At 38.1% G+C, this 27,116-nt stretch overlaps 1 protein-coding gene across 1 annotated transcript; it reads left to right on the top strand.

Moving 5' to 3' along the window:
• Positions 1–4,861: 4,861 nt before the first annotated feature.
• On the top strand, positions 4,862–25,968 carry LOC134489131 (protein SSUH2 homolog). The gene is made up of 11 exons (XM_063291618.1): positions 4,862–4,965; positions 6,156–6,216; positions 8,555–8,684; positions 10,347–10,407; positions 14,114–14,238; positions 16,075–16,137; positions 18,427–18,512; positions 20,087–20,179; positions 21,448–21,553; positions 22,473–22,583; positions 25,354–25,968. The coding sequence occupies exons 1-11, from the start codon at positions 4,920–4,922 to the stop codon at positions 25,492–25,494; spliced, it is 1,023 nt and encodes a 340-aa protein (XP_063147688.1). The 5' UTR covers positions 4,862–4,919; the 3' UTR covers positions 25,495–25,968.
• The last annotated feature ends 1,148 nt before the right edge of the window (positions 25,969–27,116 follow it).

The following is a 27,116-nucleotide window of genomic DNA, read 5'->3' as shown; positions in this document are numbered from 1 at the left end:
GAAAACTGCTCAGAGATTCAGGATAATCAGTAAGTTTGTATTCCCCTACCTCTCTCCTGGCAATATCACCCAACAGAATGACTAAGACAGTGTCAGTGCCAACACCAGCCCTAAAACTTAAATGAAATGCATCCAGGAAATTTGTTCCATCCAGTAGATCTGATTAGCCACCATATGCTTGCCCAGGAAAGGAATGTTAGCCTATGTGCTATAATCAATTAGATCTTCTGGATCTAATGATTTTCTCCCCCAGAAAAGGTCTCATTAAAGCATCCTTTAATGAGTGTGGAACTATTCCGTGTAGGGGCAAATTTATAATTTCCCTGATTCAGCTGAACATCCCTTCTGGCCAGATGTAATAAGCTATGGGGAGCAAGTAAAGATGACTGGCTGAACATGACCAAACACCTTATTCAATCAACAGGCTTTACATTTAAACTTAAGTACTAATTTGCCATCTTATTTGATATCTTTGTACTAAATCCAATACCCAATAAGCCACATATCACTGCAAAACTATTTTAGTCTCCAGAGCCTCCTGAGATAATGCCACTTAATGTCAGTGGCCAAAAAATTGCAGCATTTCCCCCATCTTTTTTAGAAACAGAAATAAAAGAGAAGAGAAACTGATGTGTGAGCCTTCTTTTATGATCAACAACCATCAAGAATAACAATAACAACCCAATATGTTAGCCCATCACTAGAGCCAGCATATACTTTCATGGCAGATTTATGACAAAATTTATGAGCCAAAGTAAAAACAAAGTCAGTATTCATTGCAGTCAACTTACAATTGTTCTCTATCCGGTACAGTGAAGGCTGTGGTAAAATTAATGAATGTGGGAAATAGATGTTTTGATATTCCTTGATGTTTTTGTAATTCCATGAGATTACATGGTGTGTTACAAAGGATCAAAAACCTTACACTGTCTTAACTGAAGCACAAAAGGTTCCATTCCACTGATTTTTTCTTCAATGGCAACAAGACTTTGACTTCACTTCAAAGCTAGCTGTATGGGGCTGAGTAGGATACACACAGCACAACCAACTCTGTTTTCCATCACCTCATTACCATTCTCTGTATTAGTCTGCCTAATAGGATGCAGGTCTCAGAAAAACCATTACACTAGTCAGTAGTTTTCCTAAAGCCAGGTATTTTTCAATTAAATATGACATTTGCATAACTCCTGAACTATTAAGCTTTGGTTGCAAATGTACATTTTAAAAATAAGGAAGTCCCAAATGAATCTTTTATAGATATGTGTTTTAAACAGGTGACCCAAAAGATTAGTCAGATTGGCATTGATCCTAATAATTTATTTTCCAGGGATATGACATCAGCATTTCATCATTTTAAACAAAGATTATGGGATAATTCAGTATAGGAATTAATGACTAAAACCAAAGTTCCGTGTTCACCAGTAACTTTTGGAATTAGAGATATACTTTTCAGCTCCCTAAATATCTTAATAGTTTATATTTAAGTAAATACAGAATAGCCTTTTTGAAAGCCAGAGTAAATGTGTTGCCATCAAATGTGCTGTATGGTAGATCTAAAAAAAATCCCCAACTCTCAAAGATTTTGTCCCTGTAATGGTTTTGATCTTGAAACAGTGGATTATATTTTATTGTACTGTGAATTTTATAAGAGTCTTCAGCAGGATGTTATCTGGTCTATTTTAAAATAAAACCAGGAAGAGATACTTCTGAGCATGTTCAAATTTTACTTGCAGAGGAAAATCCTAAAATTATAGATGCAACAGCCAGATGTTTAACTATGGCTATAAAAACAAGGTCTTTAGTAGTATATCAATAAATTGGGTTTTTAAATGTTTTATGTAATATTTACTGTATGTTATTTGTTAAACTGTTTTATTTAATGCCAAATTTTAGATTATATTTGTAACTTGCTATTTGGACCTTTTGGCCATAAATAAATAAATAAATAAATCCTGAACCATGGTATTTGAAGAAGATATCTACATCAGCAGGTACATTCTGGAAGCTGATTACTTAGGCCTAAATAATAGGAATTGCATTTTTAAAAGATTGATATTAATTGATAGATAACTACGCTGAAGGAAAAATACCAGTGGAATTTACCTGTGTAAGTAATTTTGCCACTCATCTAGTCCTAATTTATAAGCCACCACAGTAATAATTTCTTTCCAAGTGTCTGCTCTAACCTTAAGGATAATTTCATAACATAATTTCATTCTTGGAGATCAAAGTAGAGAGATATTTTATGTGCTTCTGTGTCTTTGATTTGTCTCCAAAGATGTTATTTGGGGAGATAATTTTCCATCCATGGTTGTGAATGCTTGAAATATTGTCCTGGTGTTATTACTCTAATATTAGGAGATTCCAGAATTCAGATTTATCTCTTTTTAAGGCAAGTGGTAACCTAACTTTTTTACTTGGCTTGTTTGAAGTTCCTTAGACTTGTCTAGCAATTTAGAAAGTTGCTTCTTTTTACTCCCACATGGTTGATCAAACCAACTTAATAAGTAGGCATCTTTTTCTTTATGTTACTATGAAAAGTGAAATAAACTCCAACTTCCTGATATATTGAGACACTATATTTAATTCAAAAATAATAGTGGGAGATTTCAATCATCTCTCCTGTTGTAAGTTCAGTATAGTACATTCTTATAACAGAAAACCTCCTTGTTATATCTGTTGTCTGCTAAATCTGAACTAGACTAAAGTGCATGTGTGAATCTCCCACAGAACCTAGCAACTGTCTATGGGGATGGTGGAATATTTTTCTTATATGTTTACAATAAGGAAAGATTGTATAGGAAAGATGCTAATGCTGGTTCCTACCAATATAAACAAATGAATATATCACGTAGCAAAACCTACATAAAGGAAGACACATTTATTTATTTATCATATTTTTATTACTGCCCATCTCCCCCACTCGGGGGGAGATACATATATATTATGTATAGAAAAACACATGTATAGGAAAGACAAAATGCCCATTGTTTCGCTCTAGGTAAAGAGACACCTGTTTATTTATAAATAAGGAGGTTTATGTTTATAAATAAGGAGGTTTATGTTTATAAATAAGGAGGTTTACTGTAACTCAACATCTATTTTAGCAGAATATGAAAGAAAGGAAGGATTGCACAGGAGGAAGATGTTCATACTGATAGAGCAGAAACTATTGTAACACATTCCATTCCATTCCATTCCATTGATAATGATTGGCTAAATTTTTAAACTGAAAATACCTATATAATGGAGATGGAAAGGCAGTCCTGTGTGGTCGCCCATCCAAAGCTACAACTTCGGATTGAATAAACATATTTCTTTTGACTCTGCACTGATCAACTGGTGATTTTTATTCAATTCCTGGCTTGGGAATGAACTGAGAAAAAAGAAGGGTTCTGATCCTTCTGACAATGAGATCAAATCTTTTTAATGATATCTCTATAGCAAGAGCCTCAGTATTATGTCAAATGGCACTGAACAACATTCTTAGAAATAGTTATGGGTTTGTTCCTCTTGCTCAGGCATATCCTCTACTGCAACTACTGTATGCCACTCCACATACATAACTGGTTGCCCTTCAGAAAGTTCCTCTAATACAGTCCGCTTATGCAAGCATTGCAACTTCCAGCGTTGAGAAAAGGTGGTGGTGTTAGGCTTACATATTTACTCTTCCCTTGATGCTTCAAAACACTCTGACTATAGCAACAGCAGATTTACCCATGTTATCTGAGCTTCAGACTCCTTTGGATGCAGAGTATATGTGGAATCTTCCATACACAGTAGAGGGTACTTAGAATACTTAGAATACAGCAGGCATGCTAGGTATGTGAGAGGAGAGTTTAAATTCAAACATCTTTTCTTTATGAATTGCTTAGAGCTAAATTCAGGAGTGGCATTTAGTGTGTCAGAACAAGAGCTGCTGCCAAGTTACTCTTACACAAAGGAAAGTCTGACAGCAGATAAAGACTGAATTTTCCACTAGGAAGAAAAATAAAGAAAATATAAGAACTGCTGCTATTATTTATACCAGTTTTTCTCCTTGTAACAATGACCACCATAAAATCCAAAACATAGTGCCTCATATTTGATGTGATGGGATATCTCATTCATGAGATGGTCTGAAATGAAATGAAATAATGAAATGAGTTCTTATTCCATATTCCAACTGGAAGATAATGTACGTGAGTATCATAGTTTGCAGAATGGCATGATACTGGTTTTTCTTCTGCACTTTTGGAACTTTGGAAAGACTTGTAAGAAATAAGACAAAAATGCTATATATCTATTTATTCTTTTCATCTATTATCCAGAAATTGTTGATGTCTTGAATTGGTGCTGGAGCTGGTAAAACCCTGAATACTAGATTATGCTTTAATTCAGTCAAGATGGAGGAGGTTCCTGTTGGAAAGAGGAAGGACTCTGAGTTTGGGACTGAACCAGGTTGCACCCCTGCATAGGGGTAACTAAGTCCAGATTAGATTGGTATATCTGCTATATTCATTTCTGAGAGGGATAGCCTTGACTATGGCAACACATACCTGTCATATACATGCAGGATAATTACAATGCTCTCTGTCTGGGCCTATCTTAAAAGTACTTTTGGAAATTTCAACTGTCTAGAATGTTGTGACAGATTTTTAGTATGTGCTTGCTTATGGGTTCACGTTGCATCTACCTGAAATGATTTTCACTGATTGCCAGTTTGTTTCCTAGAACATTCAGTGTATTAGTGATAACTTCCAGAGCTCTAAATGGCTTGTGTTCAGGATATATGATCAATGCTTCCTTCCATAGTTGTTCATTAAGAACAGGTGGGAAGGCTGTTAGTTGTGTTTCTTTCCAGGACAGCTTTCTCTGTTGTAGAGACATCTAGTCATTCACCTCTTTTTGAAGGAGCTTCTGCACCTCCTTATGAACTGATGAACAACAGATCTATAGGTGGAAAGCAAGGTTCAGGAGATAATGGTAGGTAGAGTTTCTCACACACACCTGAATCACCTCCACTACTATCCCTTCTTTTCCTTCTCCTCTTCCTCTTCCTTTTCCTTCTCCTATAACAACAACAACAATAACAATAATACCTGCTATGGGAAGATGGCTCTCTCTCCCTCCCTCCTTTATATTCAACATGAGGAATATTTCTAGGACTCTGATTTAAATTATAACCTGAAATATATAAAAGGATTGCATTTTTAGATACTTTGCCTTGCAGTTCTTAATCAGTATTGACAATCAATATGTAATTTGCAGGAGGATTTCTAACTTCCTTTTTAATGAAAAAAGGCTGTCTAGTTTTTTGGGGTTTGAAAAGGCTCTTATTTTTAAAGAAAGATTGGCAGTCTTTTTTTAGAAATTGTTTATAGTTTCAAAAACTATATAAATTAGGGCTCTTGTGCATCCTACATTTCAAGATTTCTTTCAGCCTTTGCCTTTTCATTGACTAATCAGGCATTTGGCCATAGAATAATAAAACTTGGGCATATCTTGCCAGAAGAGTCAGTAATTCCCACCATATTTCCCCTAGAAAGCTTGTCCTAATTCCATCATCATATCTGTCTGTAGTCTACATACATAGAATTGTTGTTGACATACTTTCATCTGGCCCGTTCACCAGATTTTCAAACATATAACTGCTATCATCACAGTGTATAACCTTAACATAGTTTTCAGTATATAAATCTGTCTTTTCTGGTTCCCTCCAGATCCAATGGATCAACTTCACTAGGTAGACCAGACCAGGAAATCAACAACACAGGAAGACTAATAGATTGGCTCTAGTAACAGAATCGTGCAAGTCTGATTATGCTTTACCTTCTCCTCCGTATAGTTCAGTAAGCTAGGGAGGCTTCTGCCTGAGCCACTGGTTTTAAAACATGTTTCAGCCCCTTTTGCCTAGGTAATGGTTCCTGCATATCTCTGTCAAGATCAGCTTCCTTGCAGTTTACAATTCCAGAATTGTCAGTCAGCATACCATTGCCACTAGCTGCAAATGCTCGAATATATCTGGAGGACGAACACAGACAATCTGTATTTGCAAGCTTCAGTTCCTGAACAGCATGCAATGGCTTAAACCACTTATATTATCCTGGAATGAATGAAAAAGGAGAAAACTACCAGTGTTATTTATTATTATTTTGTCTCTTCTTGCACTACAGGAAACAAATCTTTGTCTGGTTTACTTGATCAGAACCCCCCTCAACATCTGAGTTATTGGAAGTAAGATATTATTGGACTAACTCTCTTCTGCTGTTTTACTTGAATGGACAGGATGGCCAACCCTAGTGGTGTTGATGAAAATATTTGGTAAAATCTTGAACCTATTCCTCTTCATATACATATTTCCTTTTTATGTGCAGGGGCCTAGGACACAACAGTTATTGCAAACCTCCTGCCCCCACTGGTTCTGAGTGTATTTTATGCCAATGTAATTTTTTCTTTCATTGTTTTTTTTTCTATTAGACTTGCCACACCTCCAGTAAGTGTGTGTGTGTGTGTGTGTGTGAATGTGTGTGTGTAGAACACAAAATACTTAAATAACTTTTCATGCCTTGTTTAATTGTTCTCTATCCTTGTTCAGTGATCAAATACTTTTCTTTCAAGGTATAAAATTCATTAATTAAATTATAATCCCAATTCCCTCCTCTCTCCTAGAGGTGCTGGAAGAGAGACTTCACATGTAGTACCCAACCACTTCCACATGAATTGGAACCCCTGCCATCCACCCACCTCAGTTATGAAAACAGCTTACCTAGAAGTGATCTGTACAGCTTGGTTTCCCACCCCATGCAGTCATGCCATTAGCGTGGAGACAACCTTCACTTACTTCCTCAGGGCTACTAGGACTATTCACTGGTCCTCTCATGTTGAACTGATGGAATCACTTGAACTGCCTTGAAAGAAAAATAATGATCCATTTGACCATTATAAATATGGATGGAGCAATTCCTCTTTGTATTTGGGGCCCAGTGTGGGACACCCAATCTGTGACAGGGGTTGTGCACTGAATATAATACACACATCACCCCCTCCTCATCCACCCAGGAGGTCTTGTGTATGTGATACTCTGTCCACAACATCCTCTTTTTCACATTAGAGGTTCTATTTCTTTGGTAATTATATGTCAGAACAAATTAGTGCTTTGCTTAGAAAATGGTGACAGCTATAGATTTTTATTATTGATCCCTTCTTTTTATTTGCTACCTGTTTACTATGTCTGGTTTTGATACCAATTAAGTAAAAAATAAGATAGAAACTTTATATTTGGTTTTCCCTAGCTAACAACAACCTTCATCTTAAACTCCCTTAGCTAATCCCAGTGGTCCTTTTATTTTTTTATTTTTATTAAAAAAAAACCCTTCAGGACTTTATCTTAATTCACTGGCTGATAATATTAATTAATTAGCTGGAGCTCTGTCCTTACAATCCTGCGGACACTCTTATACATGTTAGGCATTCCTTACATGTAAAGCATTTTCTTCTGGGTAGTAGGAAGCATATAATCTTTTGGACAAATGTATACCAGGGTAGCTTGGGGACCCAGTTTAATGCTCTGGAAACATCCCAACATTGGTTTCTCCAAACATTATTTATTTATTTATTTATTCGATTTTTTTTTTATAGCCGCCCATCTCAGTGAGTGACTCTGGGCGGCTTACAACAATAAAACTATAAAACAATTAAAACAATTACAATTAAAACAGTTAAAATATAAAATAAATACAAAATAATATTTATTTATTCATTTGATTTCTATAGCCGCCCATTATGCCGAGATATTTGGAGAGACTTGGAAAAATTGAGCTCTGTTTTCTGTGTATCAGCACAGGATAAAACACAGGGCTGTAAGTTGTACTCCAGAATAAAATGAACCTTACAAGAAATTGATGGATTTATTGGAAGCATGCCAGATATCATAGGCATCTATGCAGGATACCATAGGGTTTAAATGTTTATACTACATTCCTTTAAACTTTGTTTTCATTAAGGTATCTGCAATTTTGTTACTTTGGAAGAAAAGTAAGTACTGTAAGGAGAATTAAAGATAATAGCCTCCACAACTGGAGCACCTGTGCCAAAGATTGTTAAGAGGAGCATTATTCTGTTATTATTCCTAAGAAACAATGGTGTCCTTTCCTGAATGAGGTGGCAGCAACTTGTTTCTGAAGCCAGGGCATAGGAGCTGAAAAGAGTCTGGTCTATACTGCTTACTTCAGAAGATGAAAGCACTCTAAAATTATTTCAGTGAACACGAGATTTGTGTGATTACAGGAGTTATTCCTTCAGATGCTATGGCCCCAGCCATTGACTATGCACACCAGCAGACAGAGTAAATCCAGTGTTGTTCTTTCAGAACATTTCCACCCAGTTCACAGCTTAACCTGTGATTCTCCAGGTAAAGGAAATAAATTGGGGAAAATAGGAATGTTTGAAGAATAGTAGTTCTGATTTCATTACATACAACAATTTTAAGGGCTCAAAACATCAGGCTATAAAAGCTTTCTAATATTTATTTCAAACCTGAATGAAGTAGCGTATGTCTATTTTTTTTCCTCAGCACACTCTCCACCTCTGAACAAGAGATTAAAGATGCATTTCTCCAGTATGCAGCCACCAAGTGTTGCTATAGGACTGCCCCTGCAAAGCGTATGAAAGTCCAGAAGCTGACTCCTCTCAACACATACAGAGTATGTACCACAGTTGTATCAAGGGAACTGAACATTCCTTGAGGATTTAGCTCTAGGAAGTCTGGCCTGAGCAAAACTGCTCTCAGGCTTTCTTCTAGGTATCACTCCCAGTCAAGGTGTTAAACATCTAGGATTCCTAACATCATTCCTTATTATACTTTCCTCTGTTTCAAGCTTGCCATTTCACACTCAAATGTATAAAATATTACTTAGAAGTCTAAGTACCTCTTCAGCTGAGAACCGACATTGACCTTTGTAGAGACAACTGTCAGCATCAAACATCTATATATCCTTTACAATGTTTTCCTCTTAGCAGTGAAAATTTAGTGTAACTGCATAAGATTTCACTGAGAAATGGGGATATAACTATAATCTAAGCACACACATACATACAGGTGTGCCATTGTTATTAATTTGCAATCAGCAAAATGTTTCAAGAAAGAACATCAAAAAAGAGAGTTCATCAAAGAGAAGTGTGACCAGAGTTGAGATGTGAAGCAAGCCCTAACATCTATACATCTATCCTGGAATTTCCCCATCTTAATATGTGTGAAATAGCTAGCTAGCTAGCAATGGTATCCCAAAAAGAGACAATGAGAGACAAGTTCATATACAAAACAGTATATAAAAATAAAAAAGAAGGAACTTAATGATAAAAAATAAAATATATTTTAAGATGGATATATAGTAGCAACTCAGTTTTCCATAATGAAAACAGTTTTTTCATTATGTGAGTAGAGAGCCAATTCAAAGGCAGAGAATGGATAAAGTTATGTTGTCAGTTCAGGATTCTAAATTCAGAATAGCTATTATCTTTCCATCAAAACAGAACATTTTTGTTATATTCCATGTTCAATAAATTCCAAGCTTTTCATAAATCAATAAATTCCATGTTTTCTGTATATAGTTCAATATGGTACATATGAACATCTTTAAATGTTATATAATACCTCTTCCCCAAATCATACTGACAGCATTTTGAGGCAACTGTAGAACACACCCAAATTATATGTATTGAAAGCCCCCAAAACAGGCCCTCACCTACTCTGAAGCATCTGGTCACATCTTAGCAGGACTACCTAAACTCAAATGCATATTTTCATGTGATTGTGTGGCTACTGTGCAAACCCAGAGAATGATGTGGCTTCTTCAAGGAGGCTGCTAAGAAGTGTGGTACCATTTGGGCTTTGGATTCAATGTATACACATCTCTATAATCAAATCAGTGCACTTCTTGAATTAATATGTGAAATGGAACTTATGCTATCCACTAGATTATGCATTTCTTGAAAAGTCTTGTCCAAGGGCATCCATGGGTATGTGTGGATGTGTGATTTACAAATCCAAAGATCAATATTTGCAAACAAGGTTGGCCTCAAACTTCTGTCATCATTATTGTATGTAGGGCGATTATTTCATGGTGAACAAAACTGGTTTATACTCACTGGAATAATTAAAAACAAAATGGTAATTGCTTCACTTCAAAGCATTAGGGCTGGGTTTTAAAACTTCTCAAAACAAGGTCCAAAGCCAGGTTCTGCTAACTGTTGGCTCAGATTTCCATATCAGAAGCCAGTCTGCTTTCCAAGGATGGCCATTTTTGTTCAAAGAATTAAAACTTAAGTTTCAGGTTAATTAATTATTTGCTGTTTTCTGTTCTCAGTATCGGTTAGAGACTTTCACTGAACGTAGAGAGACACACTTGGCTAGCGAAGACTATCATGGTGAGTAAATTGTGGGAAAGAGGAAGAATTTCCAGAATGAATCTTTTCCAAGAGATTACCACTGTGAACCCTTCAAGATACCAATACAAGTGGCCAGACCATTGGTTACACTCTAACACAGGGTTTCTCAACCAGGGTTCTGTGGAACCCTCGGGTTCTGCAAGAGGTCACAAGGGGTTCCCTGGGAAATCACAATGTATTGAAAAAGTTCTTTCAAATTCGGGCAACTTCACATTGAAGAGGTATGTTTCATTCTTTACTTTTAGTTTAAGAACACTGTTAATGCATATTTATTTATTTATTTATTTATTTTATTTCTATAGCTGCCCATCTCAACAAGTGACTCTGGGTGGCTTACAATAATAAGAACCATAAAACAGTTAAAATAATTAAAAACAGTTAAAAGTATAAAATAAATATAGATGGTCACCAAGTAAACAATGCATGGATGTTAATACAAACAGGGTCCTTAACACCCTCAGAGCCCCAGGCCCAGGCACATAACCAGGTCTTCACAGCCTTATGGAAGGCCAACAGGGTCAGGGACATCCTGATCTCTGAAGGGAGAATATTCCAGAGGGCAGGCGCTATGGCAGAGAAAGCACGTCTTCTAGTCCCCACCAACCGACATTCCTTGGCTGACGGGACCCGTAGCATGCCCAACCCACCAGACTGATTGGACAGGTAAAAACAACTGGGAGAAGACAGTCCCTTAGGTAACCCAGTCCCAAGCCATGAAGGACTTTGAAGGTAACAACCAGCCCCTTGGATTGTACCCAGAAGCATACCGGCAACCAATGCAGCTCACACAGTAGTGGTGTTACTTGTGTTGAATATCCGGCACCATTTACTACCCATGCAGCCGCATTCTGTACCAGTTGAAGCTTCCAAATGCTCTTCAAGGGCAGCCCCATGTAGAGTGCATTGCAGAAATCCAGGCAGGAGGTCATGAGGGCATGAATGACTGTGAGCAAAGCCTCTTGGTCCAGGAATGGGCGCAGCTGGCGCACAACCCAAAGGTGTGCAAAGGCCCTCTTAGCTATGGCTGCCACCTGCTGTTCAAGCAGGAGCCATGAGTCTATGAGGACCCCTAGATTGCACACTGGGTCTGTCTAGGGCAGTGCCACCCATCTAGGACCAATGATGGAAAAACCTTGTCACTGGAAGGCCCACATACCCAAAGCCACTCAGTCTTGCTTGGGTTGAGTCGAAGCCCATTGCACCCCATCCAGGCCCTTACAGCTTCCAGGCACTGGAACAGGACATCCACAGCATCACTCAGGCAGCCTGAGGTAGAGATACAAAGCTGGGTATCATCAGCATATTGATGATACCTCACCCCAAACCATCAGATCATCTCCCCCAGTGGCCTCATGTAGATATTAAATAGGAAAGGGGAGAGAGGCACCTTGACGCACCCCACAAAGTAGGGGACACGGGCTGGACATCTACCCCCCATCAACACCAATTGGAACCAACCCCGGAGGAAGGAGAAGAACCAGCACAACACCATGCCACCCACCCCCAACTCCCGAAGCTGGTCCAGAAGGATACCATGATCGATGGTATTGAAGGCTGCTGAGAGGTCAAGAAGAGCAAGGATGGTCACACTGCCCCCATACCACTCCTGCCAGAGGTCATCTAAGAGTGCAATTAGTGCTGTCTCAGTCTGGTAACCTGGCCTGAACCCTGACTGAAAAGGGTCCAGATAATAAATGCAGGCCTACAGATGAAACAAATATAATCATTTTGTAGCTTGTGGCCTATATTTGAGCCTGAATGTGCAGGGATTCTCCAAGGCCTGAAAAATATTTCAAGGGTTCCTCCAGGGTCAAGAAGTTGAGAAAGGCTGCTCTAACATGCGGCAGGAAGAATGAAATAATGTTTAATGGAATCAGGACAAACTAGTAGATAGGCCCAGGACATATACTACCTCCCCACCCCCCTCTGTGTGTATGTGTATAAAAAGAATTACTATGATTACTTGCTGTGCATTAATAATTTTTCCTCTTCCTTCATACTAAAAATTATCCTTTAGTCAGGGCTCCTGGCACCAAAACCAAGGCTTCAGGAGACTCCATTTAGCACAGTCTGAGTTGGACTGGCTGGACTGGAATTAGAATAAGCCTATTTCAGTCATCAAGTGCACTGGGTGACTTTCTTTTATCACCCAGCTTAATTGAAGAATTGACTTATGTATCCTGAAGAGGTCCTGAGGATGAAAAATAGAAAAACCAAAATTATATAAAAGTTTAGGAAATTTTTATACATGTTCCACCTGAAAAAGCAACATACCATTTTAGTTTTGTTTCCATCATCAGAGGATCTGAGTTTCTGAGCAATTGCAGGCATGTCAGTCTTTATATAGAACTGGATTCCATGATGCTTGTTTATGCTAAGCCTAGAGCAGGCTGAATATCCCTCCCTGTAGGAATAAAAGACTTTCTGTAGTCCTTTCAAGAAGGGAGCTTTTTATATTGCAGGTAGAAAACGTTAAAAAAGAAAAAAATGTAAACATCTGACTCCCTAGTTGCTATGACATTTCCACTGAATGAGAACAACATGAAGACTCTCTTCTCTCAAGTAATACAGCCTTTGTGTACCATCTGTTCATCATTTCAATTAATATACCTACTTGGAGGATACCACTAAGAATACTTTTGTCAAATCATAACAACTTTATTTTAAAAATGGTCAGAGCAATCTGAACTGAGAGGTGGGGAATGAAGTGGGTCATCTGCTTTTGCTAAACGCTTGAGATGGTCAGGGCAGGCTGTGCAAGCAGACCTACTTGACTTCTGGTCACTTGTTTTCCTGATCCATTGTCCACCTCTTGATTCCAGTTTGGGGAAGAATGTCTAGAAAAAAAACACAAGGGGAACACAAGGGGAACACAAGACCTTACATTATCAGTTTCTGACAAATAATTTAAAAGTCCCCAAAGCTTGTCAAGCTCTCAGGCTGCATTTCTATTCCCAGTCATCGGTGAAGAAGTCCTTTAGAGCTTCTCAGTAGATATGTCTAGCATTACACTGTAAGCACTTAAAGAATAAATGTATGCATTTATTTATTTATTTTGATGTATAAGGCTGCCCATCGTGCCAAGGTGACTCTGGGTGGCAAATAAGCTTAAAAACAACAATATAAATTAAAACAACGAAATGAACCATAACTAATCAAGGGGAAAAAGAAAAAAGAAAGGCCACCAAGGGTAATAACGCCAAAATAATTACAAACCACATGGGCTCCACTAACTTCCCAACTCCCATGGAGTTAGGGTCGGGGCCAATCTGGTCTCAGGTGGGAGGGTACCACCTGAGGTACCATGACAGAAAAAGTGTGTTTCCTGGGTCCCACCAGATGACGCTCTTTAATCAACAGGATCTGGAGCATGTCCCTGCTGTTGGATCCGATGGGGTGGGTGGAGACAATGGGAAAGAGGCGATCCTGAGGTTGTTGAAGGGATCCTGGGAAAATGTTGTTTTGGAAATAGCTACAGTACTTATACATGGCAAATCACTTAAGATTTTAAAAAATCTGTTTTACAGAACACCGTTTAAGCAGTATTTATGGCTCATCATCAGCTGTAGCCAAATGTTTGTCTACTTTGAGGCCAAAATAGGCAATGGAATGCAACTTGTGGCCATGCTGTTTTATAATTTAGTTTCTGATTGACTGGGGAGGGTGTGTGTGTTTGGTCTTCCAGGTGGATTTGTGGACTCAGCTGCTGTTGGACCCCCACCCGCCCCATGGGAACTCACCGTGGATCCACCTCCCCTGTTTACAGACTGTGAAACGCATATCCCGGTACCCCACTCCTATTCGCTGGAGGTAGAGCAAATATTTCTTGCTCTCCTTAGAGTTACAGGTTTATGCTGCTTTTCTAAAGTTTGTGTTTTTTGAGTTGTGGCTATATATGAAATCAGTAAGGGAACCGAGTCAGTGTTTTCTGAATACATGGTCCACTAGATCAGTCTTTTTCAACCTTGGCAACTTTAAAATGTGTGGACTTCAATTCCCAGAATTCCCCAGCCAGCATGAACCACTGCTGGTGGATTTCTAACAGCTCTGGAAAATACGACATACAGTATTTATTGGGCTATTTATTAATGACCTGCTATTGTTTTACTGATTACTCCCACTTTAAAATGTTCTTAGAAATGTTCAGAATTTTGAATACTATTGTAATCCCCTAATAACCTGAAATAATTACTCCTAGAATATAAAATTACTATTAAAATGGCTTTGGTGGCAGTTTGCTTAAGAAAGTGGACAAGCATAAGAACATTAAAACTTATGAGATGATTGGGTGGATTAGAAATATAATAACAATAAATCACAATAAAATGCCAGCAAAATTCTGCATTATCAGGTCACAGTTAACTTAAGTTGACTCATCATGCAAGAAGATCACCATGATAATGCACGAGAGGAGGAAAATGAAGACGTGGGTTCCAAAAGACATATTTGAATTTAGGACATACATTGCTGGCTATTCTACAAAATCTAGTAAAAAGTAGAAAGAAACAGTTTTCCAATCAGTCTAGCAGACTCTGAAAAAAGACATTGTGGGTGGGTGGAGGTATACAAATATGTTACAGGCCATTAATGGCTCTTGTTATAGGAAGTGAAAGCAAATTGTGGGGATGACCTTGGGAGAGAGGAGGAAGAGCAGCAGAGTCACAGAAGGGACCCTCCCTAGTTTCTTGGACTGTAAGGTAAGGGGTGAGAGATATTCAGAGTTGCAAGATTCTGTTAATGTAACAATAAAAATAGAGCTAGTACTCCTGGGTGTGCTTCTTGTCTGGACTACCTCACAAGGCTGACATCATCCTGCTGTCTCCCAAGGTCATTTCCACATATTATTACACATATAGAGAAGAAGTTCTTTTTATACATGGAGAATCTGTTTGTGTGAGCCTTAAGCAAAAACAACAGAATTTATCTAAGATGCTAATACCATCTCCATTTGAAAGATCTAAGTCAAGCCTACTTAACTCTAATTAAAAGTGGATCTTAAATTCCAAGTAAAGTAAGCAGCTACACGATACTAAATGCTGTCTTTTGTCCTCTTCTACTCATTGTGAAAACTGGAAAAACTTTAAACATCTGTTTCAGTATGAACCATATCAAATTTCATCGCTGTTAATAGTCTTGAGTTCTTTACAATTACTTTTATAATAGAATTTCTGGGATTTTAAATGGAAATTATGATTTTTTAGTAGGAAAATTAATATCCAGTTCAAGGGACAATCGCTTTCTGAAATCATTTTTGGGGAGTGGATTTTTCTCTTCTTCTCATTACATTGGTATAGCTATCCACAGGACTCCCACTGAACAGGGACAAGTGAACTAAACGAGAAAATCGTACCAACAGTATTTTAGAGAATTCTATCATGAAAGGAAAAAGAAAATATTTTTTAATTTGATATTCATGTATGCATAGATGGAAAGATATAGTTGGAGGAAAACTAAAGGCATGATAAAATGGAATAACCATGTGGATGTCGAAGGAAAAAATATGGGCAAGAACCTGTTATCCTGCTTGCTAAGGTCTAAATTAATAAAATTAAGGCTTGGGCACAGTAATTCTCAAGTGAAGTAGAACTATCCTGACATCAGAGCCTTTCCAATGGTTTAGTTACGTCTCTTTTGCTTTACTTTCAGAATTGTCGAAACTGCAATGGGCGTGGTGCAATTATGTGCCAATCTTGTAAAGGAAAGGGCAAGGTACCTTAACACAAGAAACATGACAATATTCCTTTCAGGGCTTCCTTTTGCGCAGAATTTCATTTAGAAGTTATGAGAAGGAAGACTACACGAGAGTATCCCAATTCTAAGAAAATAGGATGCAAACAACTGAAAGTGTATTTTTTACAGACAATTGAAAAGCAGGACCTGCCACAAAATGTGACCATATCTATTCCTCCTGTTCAGTTCCAGTGAGATAGATTCCTCGTTCCATGTCACTTCCACCTGTTTGTTCTAAGGCTGTACTGTATTAAAGGCTGATTATCTTCCACACTACAGTAGCTGATATAATTAACCAGGCAATTTGACCCACTTTGGATGGTTGTATTTCAGTTTCAAAATGCAACTGTAAGAGACCTGGTCTTTCATTCATAAAGGTGAGGGCCAAACTGTAGGGTGTGTTCTGGACCTGTAGGAAATAAAACCTTCAGTCAATTTGCAGACTTGGCTGTTAATTTGACATTGGTCAAATGCAATGTCAATGAATCAAGTGACTACAACATAAATATTATCATCAATAGCAAGCTAAAATGAACTCCAGTGTTTGGAAACTCTTTAATATGATGATAACATTAAATACAATGATCCACATGTGGCATCCCAAAAAATAATGATGAGAGTGCTGGAGATCTACAGAGGTTACTCTGCAGGGTAACATCACCAGGTACAGTAGGTGCATCCCTTATACCCCACTTCACTTTGGGAGAAGGCCCTTGGGGAGGATCTGACGTTTGGGGCAGACATATTTCAGGCAATCCAGTGGTTTAAATAATTTGAACTGGGTTGGGAAATTAATTGGGAAGGAGCCAGTGCAGCTTAGCTTTGGAACTTAGTATGCTTGGAAGCTATAGAATATGAAGTAGCAAATTGTAATTGCAATATGTTGGGGGACATTTTGCGTGGCTGGAACCTAGGACAGGAGCTAGGACAGGAGCACTTATTTAGGAGGGGAAGTGCACTGCACCATTTTGTTGCAGGTTCTGCTTGTTAGATTGTAGTCATTAGGAAAACACCTGGCAACTGTAGCTGATGAAGTGAATAAGGCTGAGGAGACATTGGTGGAAAACATAGTACATATTTATATTTATATTTATTGACTGCTCCAATTGAAGCCAACTCTGATCAGCCTACAATTCCCCATCTTTGTAAGTTCAGATTAAAACAAAATTACATTATAATTGATAACCATGGGGAGCAAAAAGAAAAAAATGAAATGAAAAACCGGATATGTCTTACTCAATGGACCAAAAATTAAAAGGCCATTTCACAAGCAGGGACCAATCATAACTTCCCTGCCCTGGTGGCCTGAGGGAACAGCCGTGTTTTAATGGACTTTCTAAAAGCCAGAAGGTTGTCTGGGGGCAAGCTATTCCAGAGGGTGTGTGTGCGTGCATGCAATGGAAAAGGTCTGCTGCCAACATCCATGCCATCCCTGTAGATAGCAGTCCCTGGGAGATGAGACACAGAACTAGCCCATCTTCCTTGATATTACTGGGCAGGGAGATGTTACTGGGACAAGACGGTCCCGCAGAGAGCCGGGCCCTAAATCACGAAGGTCTTAAAAGGTGACAGCCAGCACCTTGAACTGTACTATAAGTACGGTGACCATATTTTCTTGGAAAAAATAAAGGATAAACCTGAAAGAGGGGCAAATCTGAAAGAGGTTCACAAGGATAATAATTTTGAATTGTTTATAACTTTGCTTTACAAAGGAAAATTCAAGAGCAAAACCAAGAAAAAAACCTAGAAAAACACATATTCTAATAACAATATCTAAAATCAAACAGTATATGTAAAATTATTTTGAAAAGACAATTCGATTTCCATATTTTTCACATAAAAGTGAAAGACTGTGTATTAAGTGGTACCATTTGTGTAGTAAAAGTTAAATGAGCAGAATAAAGGACAAAAGTGAGTTTTTGAAAAACAAATAAATCTAAAAGACAGCTTTCTGAAATAAAGGACTGTCCTTTATACTAAAGGATGTATGGTCATTGTAATCATAAGCCATCTGAGAACCAGCATATCTCTCAAAGCACAGGTGTTGCTCCCTGTTAAACTGAGGGGGCTGGCTTCTTAGCTGCCTTTTTGAAAGGCCCTAAAATACCCATCTGAAAACTGGTTTTCTTTTGTTTACTTTTGATGCTGATTTGAATTTCACTGGCCTTAACCACCAAAAATGGTTAAGCATAACTGTAAGTTACGAAACATAGCTGTTTGTTTGTTTTTAAATGAAATAAAAATTGTATTGCATTTCTTCAAATACAGAAAAAGTGTTCAGCTTGTAATGGGAGTCGGTTCAATTCAGCAGAAGGCAATGCCTGCTCATGGTGTTTGGGTACAGGAGACCATCGGTAAGCTTTGCTTCAAGCAAAACTTCATTTCTATTCTTGTAACAGTTTTCATGATAAGCCTTTATTGGGTTGTCCTCTCTTATCTAGGTCTTTCAGAAAAGATAAAATTGTGGGTTTATATTTTTTAAGAGCTACATCAGTGTTTCTCAACCTTAGCAACTTTATGATGTGTGGACTTCAACTCCCAGAATTCCCCAGCCATCCAAGGTCGAGGAACATGATCTACACCATCTAGCATTCAGGGTTTCTCCTCATTCTCTTTCCACATGAACGTAGATCACTTGCACTAGTATTCCTATAGTGAAATGTGATTTTAATCAGTAGGCTAGAAAGAATGGTAACTTATATGTGGCAATAAAAAAACCAGAAGGAATGGAAGCAGGGGAGTAAGGCATTCTACTAGCCAGCAGACAAAGAACTGTAAGCAATGTAACTACTATTTTTTTAAAAAGGGTCTCAGGATAGTTTATAAAGGACAATCCTGGTGTCAGAAGTGACATCACCTTGTAATTGTGGGGGTTCCTGGAGGTAACTAAAACTCCTACTTGAAATCCTGCAGTTTTGAAATCTAGCATGGCAAATATATCCCTACCTGCTTTTATTTTGGCAGAGCTGCCGGATGGCCAGATTGGAAGCAAAATTAATTTGGGCAGGCCTGCTATGAACTGTCTCCAAACTGTATATAGAAGGAGACAGCCAGGCCTAGGCCCTCATTTGTCACAGGAAGACCATATGCTTACACCTTGCACCTTTGCTGCTATTGTAGATAAGGACTATCATCTTGTTTTGGGAAAACATAATGAATATATTGTGTCCTAGTGAAACTGATTCACATGAGGGGTAACTTTCCCCTGGGGAATTTGCTGAATCAATATGGCAGCTGCATGAGAAAGCAGACAGCAGCAATTGAAATCAAACCATCAGTGGGCATTTTTAGCAAGAGTTTCTTCTAAAAGCTACAGATGGAAAGGGCCTTAAATTTAGCAGGAAATATTTGATTGCTTCTGATCCAGAGGTGCAGATAATGCTGGACTTTATAAACAAGATTGGCCATTGTATGAACCCAGCATGTGTGCCATATTTGTTAGGTTCTTTGACAGTTGTCTAAAACTGAAATTCTTACAGAATTCTCTTTTGTAAGATTTATTGAAAAGGAAGTGATAGGGGTTACAAGAATTTAAATAACTGAAGTAATTCCCATTTAGAACCCTAAGTCCTCATTAGAGATTTTGATTTTCTTTCTAATAGAAAAGAAGGTGGGTCTTTACACATGTTCATAGTTTTGTTAGTAATGCTAAGCTTTAGTTATTTCTTACATTTTATGGCCTAGATTGCTTCTCTTCAGCAGTAATTTTTTTAGTTATCTTTTATTTCTATCAGTATTTGCAACATTTTTATAATGTATCTTCTCTCTACTATGTAGTCTTATTAATATTTATTAATGTTAGATGTGTGTGATAGTCTATGAGTGAAATAAAATTAGGGTGATAATGATATTCAGCCCACTGTTTGCTGAGAGGGGAAGTTTTACAATATCACAGGGACTAATTCTGACGTTGATTTCTCTTTCACAGTTGCTTCAGTTGCTGTAGCAATGGGTGGCTCATGTGTTACCGCTGCAATGGGAAAGGCATGTTGTTGTATCATACTGAACTTTCAATCACATGGTAAGCTGTAAAGCAAAAGAAGGAATAATGTTATAAGTTTCTTTGTTCATGTGGAAGGAAAAGTATGTGTAAGCATGCCTATAGGGGCCATACTTCTGGTTTTTCTCACAGTAATATATTCCCCAATATGACCACCACCACCATGGATTCTTTGGGGCATAGGATTTCGGGTTATATATATTTTGCCATGAGTGGAGCAGGAAAACCATCTCATAGCCTCTTACATACATACTTTCTCCCTTCATTTAAGTCAGGGTTTCTCAGCCAGGGTTCTGTGGCACCCTAGGATTCTGCGGGAGGTCACTAGGGGTTCCCTGGGAGATCACAATTTATTTAAAAAAATATTTCAAATTCAGGCAACTTCACATTAAAGAAGTGAAATTTCATTCTTTATTTTTAGTTTAAGAACACTCTTAATGCATATATACAGGCCTACCCATGAAACGAATATAATAATTTTGTAACTTCTGGCCTATATTTCAGCCTAAATGTGCAGGGGTTCCCTGAGGCCTGAAAAGTATTTTAAGGATTCCTCCAGGGTCAAAAGTTGAGAAAGGCTGATCTTGATAATTGTTAAGGCTAGGGGTAATACAATAAATCACTCAGCTCCTGATCTGTGGACCACCTAATAAACCCTTAGGTTTATTTTCTACAGAGTACCTTGCAAATGTAATTTGCCACTAACCCTAACCTTTAAATTCAATGAATTTTACTGCCTAGTAATTGAACTAGGGGATTACAGCCCAAGAGTGCATTTTTGTCTACACTAACAATATCTGGCGGAGGGGACGCGGTGGCGCTGCGGGTTAAACCGCTGAGCTTGCCGATTGAAAGGTCGGCGGTTCGAATCCGTGTGACAGGGAGAGCTCCCGTTGCTAGTCCCAGCTCCTGCCAACCTAGCAGTTCGAAAACATGCAAATGTGAGTAGATTAATAGGCACCGCTTCCGCGGGCAGGTAATGGTGTTCCGTTTGGTCATGCTGGCCACATGACCACGGAAGTGTCTATGGACAAACCCTGGATCTTCGGCTTTGAAATGGAGATGAGCACCGCCCCCTAGAGTTGGACACGATTGGACTTAATGTCAAGGGAAACCTTTACCTTTACCTAACAATATCTGGCAAAATGTCTCTATAAAGAGAGACTTTTGGTAGATATAAATGAGGTTAAAGTGGTATCTTATCTTCCAGGACTTATTAATATGTACTCAGTCTGTTTCACCTTTAAATTGGCATCTTAACAAGCAAATACAACCTTTTTTACCAATAGGAAGAACAATATTTTAGAACACACAGCAGACAAGGATTCTGACTTTCCACTTTACCATTTGCAGGAAGTAACTGGAAGAAAAATACTTAGTGATGAGAATAAATTGGTAAGATACTTACTGACACATATACAGTATGTATGCAATGATTACTGGAAGAATATACAGGTAGTCCTTGTTTAACTACCACAGTTGGGATTGGGAATTTGGTTGTTAAGTGAAGCGGTCCCTAAGTGAAACCACAACTATGATCTTACTTCAGCTTTCCTTTGCTTTACAGACCTGCAAAAGTCATAAATGTGAGGATTGGTCGTAAAGTTATTTTTTCATCACTGTTGTAACTGTGGATGGTTGCTAAATGAGGCAGTCACTAAATGAGGACTTCCTGTATATATAAAAGAATATTGGAAGATAGAATGCAGACTGTGTGAGCTAGTGGTGCTTTTATTGGTCATTCCAATCCTTTGTTCAGTTCAAGAATCTACTAAAATACCTCTGAAAGGGTTCTCTCTAGCCCTCTATAGGGTGTTTCCATACAGATATTAAGTCATCTAGCTCAGTATTCCCAACTCTGACTGGAGTAGACTTCAGTGTTTCAGAGAGGATTTTTTTCTAGCCCCATTGAAAGATGCTGGGGATTAAATCTGGAAACTTCTGCATGCAAATAGATCACTGTCCCAAAGCATCTTTTAACTTTGCATGCAATCATTTAGACCAGTGTTTCTCAACCTTGGCAGCTTTAAGACGTGTGGACTTCAACTCCTAGAATTCCCCAGCCAGCATTCTTAAAGTTGCCAAGGTTGAGAAACACTAATTTAGAATACTTATGTCCTCTGTGCAAAAAGATAAGACAATCACAGCTACACTTTATTAAATTTCTAGTGATGGATGTATGCTTTTTGGTATACAGTTCCAAGCATTCACTGGGAGAAAGCCTGACAGTCCTGTGCAGTCTTGCTAAGCAACAGTGCAGTCAAAAGTGCTAACTAATCTAATGTGAAAGAATATGTCTTTATCTGCATTCCAGGTACTTCCCATAATGGATTTCCCAGAATCATCCATTGAAGACTATTCAAGGATATGCATTGCTCAACACAAAATGATGTTTGCTTCAGGTGAACATCGAATCTTGAAACAGGTGAGTGCCAGAGAGAACAACTGCATTTTTAAAAAAATCTTCTTGACTTATTAACAGGGTATTTTTTTTGTTTTTGTTTTTTCAATAAGTTTTGAGAATGTTTATGTGTGGGGATGTTACATTAATGAAGGATTTGCCAGTTAGATTATTCTTTCTTTTTCTTTTGCAGGATTTTTTGCAATCAAATTATTATTATTATTATTTTTACTTTTACCAAAGTGCAGTTTTCTCTTGTTTTCAATCACTGAGAACTAATAATAAAGTAAAACCTCACTTCAGTGGACCATTGAGAGATAGGGGTATTTGTTACTCCCAAACATCAATTAAATCCAACTTTATATCACCTGCATCAATTAATACCAGTTTATGTCATTTGCATAATTATGTACTTGTGCAGTGACACAGATTACTGAAAATTACACAAATAACAGCATTTGTGTACTTAATAATAGGGCACAAATGATGGAAAATGATGGAAATAATGCAGATTTAAGTGAACTACTCAGATTACTTCATATACAATGGATTTAGTCTTTATTTCAGGGGAAGTCTGGATGCAAATTGTGTCCATTGCATCTGAAGTCTGGTAACTCTAACCCTAATCCTTTAAAACAAGGTTTTATTTTGCACCAATAAATAAATAAATCAATAAATCAATAAATCAATAATGTACTACCACCATCTTTTACTCTAAGACAACATGATGCTTAAGAGCCAAACTAAGTTTTGAGGTAATAGTCTAACTCCCTTAGGCTTCCTCTTAAAAAAAGCTAAAATGAAAATTTATTTCCATAGGAAATAAATTGAGGTGAGAAATTGGGAAACTCCAGCTTTTCCTTGCGGCAGTCTTAGATGACACAGATATAATGTTTAATTATTCTTTAAGCTCTTTTCCCTGAAGTACAAAGAACATGCCTTTGATACAGCTAAACGTCAAGAAATGATTCCTCCCCCTCCTCAGTGTGATGCAGCACATTTTGGAGACCACATGTCTTTATTTGGAATATAAATTTGTTTCTGATATAAATCTAATCGGTGGCTGCTGCTGTACTGCATTGCTTTCTATGTTGATGGCCTTTCTTTAGAACATAACAGAGATGATCATATCACAGGTGATACTGTATACCTCTTGAATAGCAAATACACACACAGACACACACAATATTTATAGCTCACCCCAATCTTATCAGACTCTGGGCAGGGTACAACAAAGAAACCTTCATTATAATAAATAATAAAAATCAATGGGACCACTACTGACAAGGCCTGTCACCTAGCTCATGTTCATGTTGCCTCATTAACCTTGTGAGGAGGTGGAGGGGAAAAGACTGCAGCTGGCCCTCTCTGAATGACAGGACAGTCAGATTCAATTTTGGTAAGACGTTTCCTGATATGCTTATCCCAGTGCTATGTTCCACCTTTCGGTACAAGGAGGCTAAATTAAATCTTGGTCAGAGGAATGTAACATTAACTAGAACTAAGAATGTAACATTAACTAGAACTAAGATGGAGAATTAAGAGGAAGGAATACTTAATATGTTAACATGAAGATGGGATAAAGTAAGTCAAAATAAGAGAATGAAGTTTGCACTGTTTGCAGCAGTCAGAACAGATATAAACTACAACACTTAAAAGTCACAATCCACTAGTTAACCTGGATTTTTGTGAAAGTTGTTTTCCTGAAAGGACCCCAGAATGTAAATTCCCAAATGTTCTTTGAATTCCTCAGTTCACAGATTCTAGTGGCCTGACCGAAAGATTGTTAAAGGACTAGAATAATATAATGCTGTTCTTTTTTCTAAGTAATGTACATCAATTTCTAGATTGCTTTTGTATTATAGAGGCATTTGATCTAATTTAAACACATTATCAAAAAAAAAAAAAAAATTAGGCACACTTGCTCCAAAGATTTTTTAGTGGAGTTAAGTTACATGCTTGTGAATCACATTTGGAAACAGAGAACTGTTGTTCTTTTTTTATTTTTGCCTTTATTAAACAACAAGCAGAAAGGAAAGGAGGGGACTGGTAAGAATTAATAAACAAAAGAAACTAGAGTTTCCCCACAGCATGTTTTTCTGAGATATACTTCAAGTGATGTATGTTGCAAAGATTACAAATTGACAATGATGCTCAATTTGTAATACACCCATGAGTAGTGGTCATGGAATTGTCGCAACTGATCTCCACAACATGGAGGTGAAAATGGAGGTTGTAGAACTATTCCCCAGGTTCCTTAATCTAGGAACTAGGGGTTGTACCTCTGCCTCCCTTCTTTCCACAGGCCTGCAAAAGGCCACCTCGTAATATGGGAATGATTTCAACCTGCATTTTGGAGGAGTTGGGGGTCAAAGAGGGAAGAGGCGCTTTGGAGATACCTTTTGGAGAACCCCTGAGTGGCACCCTGAGGCTTTCCACTCTATTTTCCACCTTAAAAAGACATTTTTGAAATGGGCTACAAAATGGCCTGTTTGTGGAGATTGGCCTCTTCTCATCCCCATCCTTAATTTTGAATTAAATTTCAGCAAATTAAAAGGTGCTGAGGGTGGTGAAAGGTGAAAGGTCCCCTGTGCAAGCATCGAGTCACGTCTGACCGAAGTGTACAAATAATTGATTCCCCTCTCCCCCACCCGCTGGCTGTGTTGACAATGTAGGATGCTAGGGGAAGGATAGGGATGAGAAGAGGAGACCAATCCCCACCACTGTGGAATTCACATTAGAAGAGGATATAAATGATTTCAGGGATAGAACTGTTTTCTCTTTCCTTTTGCAGAGGCAAACAGTCGAGCTGGTGCCACTCACAAAAGCTGAATATGCATGGAAAGGCAAACCCTACTCCTTCTATGTCTTTGGCAATGAGAATGAAGTGTATAGCAAAGACTACCCCGCAAAGTGCTGCTGCTCTGTCTTGTGAGAAAGAACCGTTTCAATGACAGTCCCCTGTCAAACTACCCCGCTATTCTCTGCTTTCAGTTCTCCACAGCATCTTTCAGGATTCCTTCTGTGCAATGACTATGCAAAAATAACATTATTGTTTGCTCCACCCAGAGGAATTTGTGGCTGAAATTGTTTGTGAGTCTTATTTATGCATTTGGAAAATGAAGGAAACTACTAGTTCTAATGCACCTTGAAACAGGATGTTAGTACATTTCACTATCTAAATATTTAGTTTCCTTTCATGAGCCCCATTTGGTCATTTTCTACCCGGACCGTGAACAGTCTGGAGAAGCCCTGCCTCCTGCTGATGCTGCTCATCAGCACTGGGTGTGGGAGGCAAGCTTTCCCACAAACAGCTATACAGGCAGGCTTCTACACCAGTCAGCATGATAGGTCCTGGATCCCGTAGAAATCAATGTACATACAGTCATATGTACTCTACGTCTTCTTTTCTTTTAAGCATGTCGCTTCCTAATTTCAAGAGACTGAAATAATGACTGGCGGTTTTGGCTTCTTGGAGCAGTTTTCCTGGGATCAACTGAGCTATGTGCTAGGCTCTCAGGCTCTGGAGAGATCAGGAGGAGGACTCATGATCAGTGTTTAGTGAATGGACAGACATGCTGTATAATGATGGATGGGGGGAGAGAAAGAAATGAAGGAAGTGAATGGAAAATATGGAAAACAGTGGATAGGTAATCCTATCACTTGGGATATGGTGTGGGGAAAAGGAAGGGGAATATGAGGTGCCTCACCTTGAGTTCCTGGTAGGGAAGGTTGGATGAAGAGACTGAACAGGGAAGTAATATTACATAATAGGGAATATCACTTAATAGGGAAGTAATTTTGTTTGATCTTATGCAATTAAATTGATGGATGCCTGCCTGGGCATAAGATTGTGCTGTTAGGATTCATGTCATAAGGTTCCTACAAAGCATTGCATGGGATACAAGTGCTACAATATAAGATTACTAGTGCAATAAGAATTTTAGAGTCAGAAGATTAGTGTTAGGCAAAGTTGTTAATAAGCTTGATCTCACCTGCATCAAAAAGATTTTCACTGAGTTCAACTTTTCCCAACCCTCTAGGTGCAGGGCTTCAATCCAAGTGGTTCCACAAGTGATATTATAAAGTTGGAAACATATGCATTCTCCACTAATTATACAGTGGTCCAGAAATGCATTTTTATTTTGGTGGATGTGTAAAAAAGCTAGAAAATTCTGGGTTCAAATATATACACTGATTCAGAGGATTTTAAAGATTAATATACAGCTGAAACCAGAGGTTTTTCTTTGGGGACTGACAAACAATTGGAAAAAAGTCATGGGACTTTGTTTCTGTACATGATAGCTTCAGCAAGATTATTGTATGCACAAAGATGGAAAGATTCAACATTAACCACAATCAATGGAGGAATGGTTGGTGAAAATGTTGGAACTTGCTGAGATGGCTAAATTGACTTGTTTGATTAGAGAAAAGCAATATTTACATTTATTGCTGACTGGAAACCCCTTATTGGTTTTTTGCACGAAACAGAAAAAAAAATAAACTTATGATTTTTGGTTTTGATGATTAGACAGAATAGACTACAGAAAGAAGAGA

Source organism: Candoia aspera, chromosome 2, assembly GCF_035149785.1.
Source record: "Candoia aspera isolate rCanAsp1 chromosome 2, rCanAsp1.hap2, whole genome shotgun sequence".
Taxonomy (NCBI): domain Eukaryota; kingdom Metazoa; phylum Chordata; class Lepidosauria; order Squamata; family Boidae; genus Candoia; species Candoia aspera.
The sequence above is the reverse complement of the archived record's forward strand: the minus strand, read 5'-3'. Positions and strand labels throughout refer to the sequence as shown.

Coding starts and splice junctions, on each gene's coding strand:
- LOC134489131 (XM_063291618.1), top strand. CDS start 4,920: ATGAACAACAGATCTATAGGTGGAAAGCAAGGTTCAGGAGATAATG. Junction 4,966..6,155: donor GCAAGGTTCAGGAGATAATG/GTAGGTAGAGTT, acceptor CTTGCACTACAG/GAAACAAATCTTTGTCTGGT. Junction 21,554..22,472: donor TTAGTGATGAGAATAAATTG/GTAAGATACTTA, acceptor TCTGCATTCCAG/GTACTTCCCATAATGGATTT.